General features: G+C 38.2%; 2 protein-coding genes across 2 annotated transcripts in view; one reads left to right on the forward strand and one right to left on the reverse strand.

The window, feature by feature from the left end:
• On the forward strand, positions 1985-6297 carry LOC109844073 (3-deoxy-manno-octulosonate cytidylyltransferase, mitochondrial-like). Its single transcript, XM_020413086.1, has 8 exons — positions 1985-2272; positions 2395-2440; positions 4238-4324; positions 4406-4530; positions 4867-5006; positions 5107-5158; positions 5294-5404; positions 5867-6297. The coding sequence occupies exons 1-8, from the start codon at positions 2030-2032 to the stop codon at positions 5957-5959; spliced, it is 897 nt and encodes a 298-aa protein (XP_020268675.1). The 5' UTR covers positions 1985-2029; the 3' UTR covers positions 5960-6297.
• The window catches only part of LOC109844074 (ABC transporter F family member 4), a 2506-nt gene continuing 958 nt past the window's right edge, over positions 8568-10115 (reverse strand). Inside the window, 1 exon segment of the mRNA XM_020413087.1 lies at positions 8568-10115. This exon segment is cut by the window's right edge and continues 19 nt beyond it. Coding sequence (XP_020268676.1) covers positions 8972-10115 — 1144 coding nt within the window. The 3' untranslated portion in view covers positions 8568-8971.

Genomic DNA, 10115 nt, shown 5'->3' on the forward strand with positions numbered 1-10115 from the left:
AATGTAGTTGAACGCAAGAATAAATTCGACGTTTCAGTTGTATTCAAGTAACACTTGCATTGTAACTATATTTGCAAGCTACCAAACTTAATCTCAATCAAATGAATGCAGTAAAGTTCTTCCTTTATCATAATATATGAGAAGATACTCTTATATTATATCTCACCAATATTGTTCTCTTTGAAATCTCTTCTTTTCGGTGTAGATAATTTTCCTCCAATCTCTTTCTCTCAAATTTGTCACATGTTGTCTTTCCTTCCCTCGGTATGGATTCAAACAATGAGGAATACGATCCAGCGCCATTCAATACCAGGACTTAGATCGTACTATCATATATCAGACTCACGTTATGATCCAAAGTAACATCCTACAAGTTGGGAGCACTCAGTTACATATAGAATAAGATTCATCGAAGTCTTCTCAAAATCATGAAAATTGTATTTTCACAAGTTTCAAATGTAAGAACTTTCTTTTGTAAAAAAAAAGGAGTATTACCAATCATTTTTTGTTTCATTTTTAAGATTTTATTGATTGATGGTATAAAGCGTCACGCGTCACCCAAAAAAAAAAGGGAAAAAAAAGGCTTGAAACAGAGAGAGATGGGGGTGTGTGAGGGCTAAATTGTCCTTCTCCCAAACTAAAACAGGCCAAGTCCATTCCAGAAACACCCTCAACATCAAAAGGGCATTTTCGGCAATCCAACTCACAAAATTACTGTTTGAGAGTGGATATAGCAAACATGCATCTTGACACGTTTGATGCACAATTGGTTGAAAACTTAGTTGTAATTCGTCATCTTGATTGTGGAGTCAGTTCTTCAAACCTTTTGAGAAATGAATTTTAAAGTTTTTGTCGGTGAAATAAATAGAAATTTAGATTTTATTAGTGAGTGATGTAATTAATTATGGAATTAGCATGTATCTCTGTATGGATTCTTCTTGAACGCCTGGAGCCCGATACTCTCTCAAATCTTCAATAATTGCTATTTGTTCCTCAAATCTTTGGAAATTGTATATTAGCCCCCTTAATTTTTCAATAATTGCATATTAGTCCCTCACATCTTAAAAATTACATATTAGTCCCTCACATCTTAATAATTACATATTAGTCCCTCAAACCTTTTAGGGTCTTGCAAAATGGGCTCTTTATGGTGTGTTTGGGAGTTTACTTTTAGGGAAGGGAAGGAAGGGGGAAAATTCCCCTTCCTTTCCTTCCCCTCCATTACACCCCAATTTGGGGTGTAAGAATTTGGGTCAAATTTCCCCTCCATTCCTCTCCTCTACCTTCCAAAATAAAACTCCCAAACAATGTTAAAATGAAATTTCTCTTCTCTTTCCCCTCTCTACCCTCCATCCAAACAAGCCATCAGTTATTACTTTAGTTAAAAACCTTATCATAGTTGGATTAACTCTTAACCTAAAATCTGCAATCGCTAAATTATCCCTCTCTCCGATGTTTCAAGCCTTTGCGAAAGCTCAACTTTGGGTTAGGATTTTCTGTTAACCGTTGGAGAAGAAGAACTCGAGTGAATTTGGATTCATTTTAGGCAGGCATTGGGTTTAAACCTATTAAAAGATGGGTCGCGGAACGTTATAAATTGTTAAAATAGTCACTTTGCCTCAAAACGTTAGATTTGAAGGAATATTCCCCGAAATCTAATGTGAATTAACTTGAAGGACCATGTTATAAGAGCCTATAGGAATTGAGAGACTAGTATGCAATCTCCAATATTTAAGGGACTAATACACAATTATTGCATTGTAAGGGACTAATATGTAAATGTCAAGATTTAAGTTACTAATATGCAATTATTGAGTGATCAGGGGACTAACATCTAAAAGCCCCACTATACTACGAGCCTATGATTATTTGTCGGATCTTCGACTTTTCAGAACCCAAACCCGTTAAAAGTGTGAGGCAGTGTACCATTCGGATCCAAGGCCCACAACAGCAAAAGAGGGGAAGAAAATAAATAAATAAATAAATAAATAAATCACCGCTTCAGACTTCAGCGGAGTGTGAGTTCTCGATGGCGATCTGCGCTCCTTCCTCGGATTCGTCGTCGGCGGGAAGCAAAAGTGGCTGGATTGTGCACGGTCTTCTCCTGGGCGCGGCCATCGCGGCGGCCGCCGGAGCCCACGTGGCCCTGGGCCTCCGCTGGTTCAGTAGAAAGTCCCGGTCCAAAGTTATCGGGATTATCCCGGCCCGGTTCGCCTCCTCCCGGTTCGAGGGCAAACCCCTCGTCCCAATCCTCGGAAAACCCATGATCCAGGTACTTATTATTACCATTTTTATGAAATTGCTTCTTCTCCTCCTCCTCCTCTTAATTTTGCGCTCACAGGATAAAATCACATTCGTTCTTGTGTGGGAACTTTTTATTTTCTTTTTAAATAGAGAACTTGGGAGAGAACAAAGCTGGCCTCTACTTTGGACCACGTTGGTAAGTTCTCAATGCCCTTTTCTGTTGTTTTACGGCCTGTTTGGATGGAGGGTAGAGAGGGGGAAGGGAAGAGAAATTTCATTTTAACCTTGTTTGGGAGTTTCATTTTGTAGGGTAGAGGAGGGGAATGGAGGGGAAATTTGGCCCAAATTCTTACACCCCAAATTGGGGTGTAATGGAGGGGAAGGGAAGGAAGGGGAAAAATTCCCCTTCCTTCCCCTTCCTTCCCTTCCCTAAGTAAACTCCCAAACACACCATTAATTAATTTTGACTAATGATTCGATGACTTTTTAGCTTTGATCTCAGTTTGAATAGTGTTGTTATCTTATCTTTTTAAATTTAAACTAATTGTTTTTTTTTCTCCCTTTCTGTTTTTGAGATGTTGAAGGATGAGAGCTTGTATTATTGTAAATTTACACGTCTTTATTTGTATGCTTGTGTGCACACCAACATTTATAATACGTGTTCAAATATTGAAATGACCCAAATGCTTGATTGGGAGAAGGAAGCCTCTATACATTGAGTGTTTCTTTGTGAAGAGGAGATACAAAAGCTACCAGAAAAAAAAACCCTCTCATCGGAGCCCCAAAAGAATACCTCAATCTCTTCTTTCTCCTCTAAAATATCACATTGCTCCCTTTATTTACCATGGCCATTGAGTGAATCTCGTCGATGATATCATACTGTCATAGGATCGAGTGGATCCATACAATATTGTGCTGGTTGTGGCCCAACGAAATGTATGTATGCGTTGAGATTATCTTTTACAGAAAGGGCGCTTCAGGGATGGATAGCATAGATAATAGAGCAGTCTTGAGGTATAGATGGCATCAGGGAATTGGGTTGAGTTAATTTTGTGTTAGTATTAGGGCCAAACAGAACAAGATGGTGGATATACTATTTTTAGCATCATGATGGTGTTGTTTGAATGGATACAACTATTTGGTGGACATACTGGTTTTAATAGAAAGAAAACTAGAGTTGAAAAGCCAATCACCAGTAAAGTCAAAATTTTGTGACATGTAGGGTGATCCTGGTTCCTTGCATAGTTGGTATATATGCACACTACTCATCCTCATTGGTGTTTTCTTTGATTTTGAAATGGATAAGTGGAGGATTGTTTGATGCTGCTGGGACTTTTTCACAATGAATAGTACATACACTACGTTATAAATTCTGACCCGAAGATAAGGAATAAAGGCATCATATTATTACGGAAGTTGCCAAGGGTTTCGGGCAACTTGAACTATTTCTGCAAATCAAAGTTTATGGCTTTCTGTTCAAAACAATGCTATTGCTAAGTCTTAAATTTTATAAAATAAAAAAAGCTTCATGTTTTCTGGTCCTTGATTCCTGGGGGCCAAACTACTTCATAGTGGAAATTTACATTTTGGTGAATCTGCTGCCTGATGAGGAATATAGTCTTTGCTAGCATTATCTCTATGATTCTGGCTACTGAATATGTTTGTGACTGTTGAAAGAAACGAAGAGAATGTTTCTCACCATAGTGAAATACAATTTTGCATTTCATGTTGTCGACATTGTTGGCATCTACCTCATCCCTAAGCTACCGTGAAGGTGTTATAGCTTGTGTAGTGGCCCTAACTAAAACTAATACCTCTAGCTTACAATTTTTGTGGCGTGTTGATTAAAAATGACAATAGAACGTGTCAAAAACTGAAGTAAGGTCTATTATGACCCATGCTTTTAGCATATATGTCTTAGTGGAGGAGTATCCTGGCTCTACTATATTAATTCTAGAACTGATTCACCGCTATCTTTTGCCTTCTAATGCAGTTGTAGCAACAGATGACGAGAGGATTGCAGAATGTTGTAGAGGATTTGGAGCAGATGTAATAATGACAGCAGAATCTTGCAGAAATGGTATCTTCGTGAATTTTATGTCGCTTGTTTTCTGGTAGGACTCCTCCACACTTGCATACCCCTAAACGTTTGGAACAACAGGAACTGAACGCTGTAATGAAGCACTTAAAAAGCTTGGAAAGAATTATGATATTGTTGTAAATATACAAGGAGATGAGCCTCTTATTGAACCAGAGATAATTGATGGTGTTGTTAAAGCTTTACAGGTGATCATCTTTGCTACTATATATTGGTTGTTATGTTCTCATTGAAATTGATATATCTGGAGTTTCACAAGTGATTAGATTGTGGCTATAGTAAGAGGCAGCTATCCAAATTATTTGCTTGCAGCCTGTAATATTTCGTTCATTTCTGTGGCACCATATTACTCAATACAGTCTTCCTGTCTCCAATTTGTATTATTTAGCTCATTTGTTGCCTTTTGTTAAAAGTTATATTGTGGTAATGGTTAACCCATAACGAAACATTATATTAACCATCCAACATATTGACTGTATTAGTTTTTCTAATTCATATTAGCTACTGCATGTTATGGGCTATAGGGAGCTCCAGATGCAGTCTTCAGCACTGCTGTCACATCTTTGAAACCAGAGGATGCACTTGATCCGAATCGTGTTAAATGTATAGTAAATCATCATGGTTATGCAATCTATTTCTCCCGGGGATTGATCCCTTTTAACAAGTAAGTTTTTTGGTAGCTTTTTATTTGGTTACAGTGTACTATTCAATTTTTCTTCCCTGTAATCTATGTATTTTGTATGTACATTATCTTATTAATTCAGGTCAGGGAAAGTTAACCCGCATTTTCCATATCTGCTTCATTTGGGAATTCAGGTTTGATCATTCATTCTGAATGCTTTTATGCTACAATAGTATACTATTATTTATTTCACCTCTGTGTGCCCTCATGCAAGTTCTATGTTTTGCTTTCAAAATGTCTGCTAATTCCAATATCCTTGTTCGAAACAGAGTTATGATTCAAAGTTTCTGAGTATCTATCCAGAACTTCCACCCACTCCCTTGCAACTAGAAGAAGACCTTGAACAACTTAAAGTTCTTGAGAACGGGTATAAAATGAAGGTAATTTCATGAATTTTGAGTGACATAGGACTTCATGGCAAAGGAAACATGTCAGTATGCTGTTGTTGAACTACTTTAGTGAGCTCCGACACATTCGCTGAGTATATATAGTTCAAAAAATAATAAGACTGGTTCCAGCTATGTTTGACAAACATTACTTTCTTTGTTGGAATTATCTATGACTTTGCAGTTGATCAGGAAAATCAATTAATGATTCTAACATTTCTATCCATGTTCATGCCTTGATGTTCCTCTGCTGTTTTTTTTCTTTTGGTAAAGCTGACATGCGGTAGCAAGTATGTATGTCCCTATACTGTTGTAACTGTCAAAAAAATTATTCTACCAGTTCATTACCATGCCTTAGGCTCACTATGATTTCAGAGGATGACTAGATATTTGAATGCATAAATGCTTATCACGTTGTTGTATGTGAATGACTTCACAAATCTTGTTTTGTTCCAGGTAATTAAGGTCGATCATGATGCCCACGGTGTAGACACTCCTGAAGATGTTGAGAGAATAGAATCATTGATGCGGGAAAGAAACATTTCATAATGAAGAAGTGATCATGGTGCAAGAAATGTGATGCCATCCCTGAAATAGTTCCTATCTCAGTTGTTTTCTTCTCGGAGACGGTCCGTATCAACCAAGTAGTGGCAGCTAATCTACTAGCAGATTCTCCTTTCACAGTTCTTGTCTTTCCATTGTGTTTACTCCTTAGGTTTGTGTAATGTTTTGTATCCCCATAATGATGAAAAATAATTAAGAAAATGTGATATTTTCCATGTATCTTTTTGCTAAGCATACCCGATATTGCATCAGTGAATTCTTTGTTTAAGACAGGCCCGTGGGGGGGAAATTTTTTTTTTCCAGTGGCAGAATTTTTCGTAACAGATTTGAGACTTCGTGTGTGTACTTTTTCTCGTTTGTTCAATTGACTGTTTTCAGACAGGAGAGGTCTTAATGAGTGATATGAAGAAGTATAATGACAAATAAAGAAAGGAATTGTCTCAAATGAGAAGCTAGCTTGGACTGCTGGTTTCTTTTATTCTGGATATTGCCATTATCATTGTGCTTTTAGCAGCTATATCCACTGTTATACGGTTAGCTATTTTCCATGATATCTGTTATAAGAGGACTATGCCAAATTGCTTCGAAAATATACTACGTTATTAGCGAGACGTCGATTTGTTCGGCAAAGCCTAATTGTTACTGCTGCAGCATCCTGAAAATGAAACATCTGTTATGTGCCTCTTTACTCCCACCTTTTTTGTTCACTTTAGAAATCAAGTCCACATTTTAGGAAGTATGAATTTGAAGAAAAAAAATTCTATGGTGAAAAAAATGATTTTGAGACCTATAGATTCGAAACCAACGATCTTTAGCGCAAATGCGATCTTATAATCTTGGAAGCATCAAGATCCCTGTGGGTGATACGATGATCTCTGAGAAAGCAACTCATCGCTATTCTTCTCTTGCTGCAACACTCTTTTTATATCTCTCTGAGCTTTGTTTGTTCATCTGAGTAGTTTGCCGCAAAGCACTAATTGCCATGAGCATCTTGCAGACACCCAAGCCGCTTTCAACGTTATTATATCTACTTGGAACTCATATAGCGAACTCCTCTCAGCATTCAACGCAAGCAGTTACTGTAGGCATGAGAACTTGCAGTACTCTTGGACATAAGTACTCATACCCACACAAATACCATTACACAAGCATGCCCGTTGATTTACCCATGCAGATTCACATACATATACACATACATACAGACATACAGGTGGACAAACGAGCAAGTATCCAATACACATACATCGATGTGCTGTTCCAAGACGAAACAATATGTGTGAAGCTCATTAATAACAGTTCCAAACTTGATCTGCCTAGGATGAGACTCTTCGACTTCTTTCCGCTCAACCTAATTTCCATCATGATCATCATGTCATACAGTTAGTATGGTCCTCAGGAAGGTCATGGGCTTATGCTTTAGGGTTGTGAACATCCTCAAATTCGTTGAACACTAAGGGTGTAATCTTTCAAAACTGGGTCAGGTTCAAACCTGGCCCAGTTTTAAAATACTCTTTGTTTGGCAAACAACAGGGCCACAGCCAGATCTGGCCCTGTTTTCATAAGCCAAAATATGGCCTTAAACTAGTTTTCTTTTGGACCAAGGGAACACAAAACTGCGTCAGGACTGGTCCTAACCCAGTTTTGTATAGTTTGTGAAACACACCCTGAATTTTTTTGAGACATATTGCAATCGTCCAAGAGAACAAGAGAGCATATAAATCTCAGTAGAGTAATTCTCTCCATTTATACTATATACTTTATAGGACGAACTGAAGTTAGAAAACACAGAATAACCCAGTCACTAAATAGCTACCTGGTTCCACTTCCAAAGATGAACAGACCATTTTCATGGATCGATTCTTAAGTACTACTTTATAATTCCAACAAGCACTATTTGCAAAGGTTGAAATCAGTACCTAGAGGGTCTATCTGAGTTGGTAAACTGCTCCAAGGCCTCAGGTTTGACTCTGTTGGGAAGCACGCACAAGTTTTTGGAATACCCGAAGCCGTGCGTTAGGGATACCTCTTAGCCATGCTCGGAGGTTTGATACCCATGGTATGAAGGATTGTTGAGAAATCCCAAACCCCTAACAAAAAAAAAAAACAGCCAAAAAAAATGACGTTGAAATCAGTTATAATTGGGTAAATTAACTATTCCACATTGAGTACGCATGCCATTTTAGCATTGCCCAGGAACACCACATCACCAATCTTATGTGGTGGGCTTGGTCTACTAGATACTTTCTCGTGCTGGAAAGGATCACTGATGGTGTACCTATGCATGGATGGACATGGTTTTTTCTCAAGGTTTGACACATCTCTTCCCATTAGACAAATCATGGGTAGCATGATAATCAACAAAACTATATTTTGTCAGGGCACCACACTTACCTTCACAAGATAAATTTGCCACAACTCTTCAAAAGTTCAAAGAATTAATGAGAACAAGCCTGAGGAAGAATGCTCACAAATCAACATTAAATAGCAAAAAGACTTAAAAGAGTTTGGTAAATAAAGGATTTCATTTCATGAACGATGCAAAACTATGATAACAACAATTAAGAGTCAAACATGCTACACAAACAGCAACAAGTTAAAATGGTAAGATGAACACAATCTTTCTATTTTCTTTCCATTCTTCTGTAGTGTGATTGACACTGAATCATCAACATTCATTCCTACAAATAGATCATATTAAAACAAATCAAAGGAGAATAAGCAAACATACAAAACTTATGATAAGTTTCTAATACATCGCAACGCCTACCAAATGTCATAGGTAAGCTAGAAAAATTGCCTCCGAACGTTACATTGATACAAACAGAGCTTATACCAGTTTGTATAATTGTGACTCAATACCACTGGGGAAAACATTTCCACATTATCAAAATCTAGAAGATAAAATAATAATAATGATAATAATACAGAAGAGGTTTTAATGGCTGAACTAAATGTATAAGAAGTCAAAATGAGGGGGGTACCTACTCATTTGCCTCATCAATCATCAACCTCAGCCTTTATTTCTTTCAGAAGTTCATCCTTGTAATCTTCAAAAGAACCCGGGAACTTATTCACAGTTCCTTCTTCAACAACCCATATCTCGCTATTCTCCTCATTCTCACAAACCCTTGATATCAACCTTGAATCATGGCTCACCAATACAACCCCACCAGTAAATTCTTCCAATGCTTCAGCCAATGCATCAATACTCTGCATATCCAAATGATTTGTAGGCTCATCGAGCAAAAGAATGTGAGGCTTTGACATGGAAATTGAAGTGAATACAACCCGAGCTTTCTGGCCACCAGATAATTTAGCAATTGGAGTAAGATGGTTATGGCTCGGGAGCCCAAACTTTCCAAGCTTAGCACGAACAGCCTCCTGCTTACTAAACCCTTCTTGTTCAGGATGAAGCCGGAGAAGATATTCAACAGCATTCTCTTCCATTGTCAAAAGATCCACAAAATGCTGCGAGTACCTGCCAATTCTTAATTTCTGACTTCTCCTAACTTCTCCCTCAGTAGGCACTAAATCTCCAGCAAGCAAATTGAGAAGGGTTGACTTACCAGCTCCATTAGGCCCAACAATGGCGACCCTTGTCCCCATATCAATACCCACATCAACATCCGAAAGCCTGAAATCTGGTCTATTTGGATAACTAAAGCTCACTTCAATCAGCTGCAACAATGGTGGAGTGAGCTCAGTAGGCTCAGGAAAGTGAAACTCAACACTGTAATCCCTCCATTTTTTGGGCACCTCCGGTGGTGCTTCATCGTCATCATCAACAGCCTTCCCTTTCCCTTTGCTCTTCTTCGAAGCTTCTTTGGCCGCCACAAACTTTGCTCGGTCCTTCACTTTGTCCTGTTGAGCTCTGCTCCCTGTCCTTCTCGCTGCCTTGAGCTGCTTATCATAAGTTTCAAACTTCTTATTCATCTCCTTCCTCTTTTGCTCATACCCAGTTTCAAAGTCATCAAAATTTCCTCGGTAGAAATGCAGTTTTTGATCATGGAGATGGATAACTTCATTGCATACTGTATTCAGAAAATCCCGATCGTGGGAAACCACCACCAGGGTCTTCTTCCATCTACACAAGTACTCTTCAAGCCAAAGCACTGCTCTCAAATCAAGATGATTGGTCGGC

The sequence above is a fragment of the Asparagus officinalis genome, chromosome 5, assembly GCF_001876935.1.
Source record: "Asparagus officinalis chromosome 5, Aspof.V1, whole genome shotgun sequence".
Lineage (NCBI taxonomy): Eukaryota > Viridiplantae > Streptophyta > Magnoliopsida > Asparagales > Asparagaceae > Asparagus > Asparagus officinalis.

Coding starts and splice junctions, on each gene's coding strand:
- LOC109844073 (XM_020413086.1), top strand. CDS start 2,030: ATGGCGATCTGCGCTCCTTCCTCGGATTCGTCGTCGGCGGGAAGCAAA. Junction 2,273..2,394: donor TCGGAAAACCCATGATCCAG/GTACTTATTATT, acceptor CTTTTTAAATAG/AGAACTTGGGAGAGAACAAA. Junction 5,007..5,106: donor GGATTGATCCCTTTTAACAA/GTAAGTTTTTTG, acceptor TTATTAATTCAG/GTCAGGGAAAGTTAACCCGC.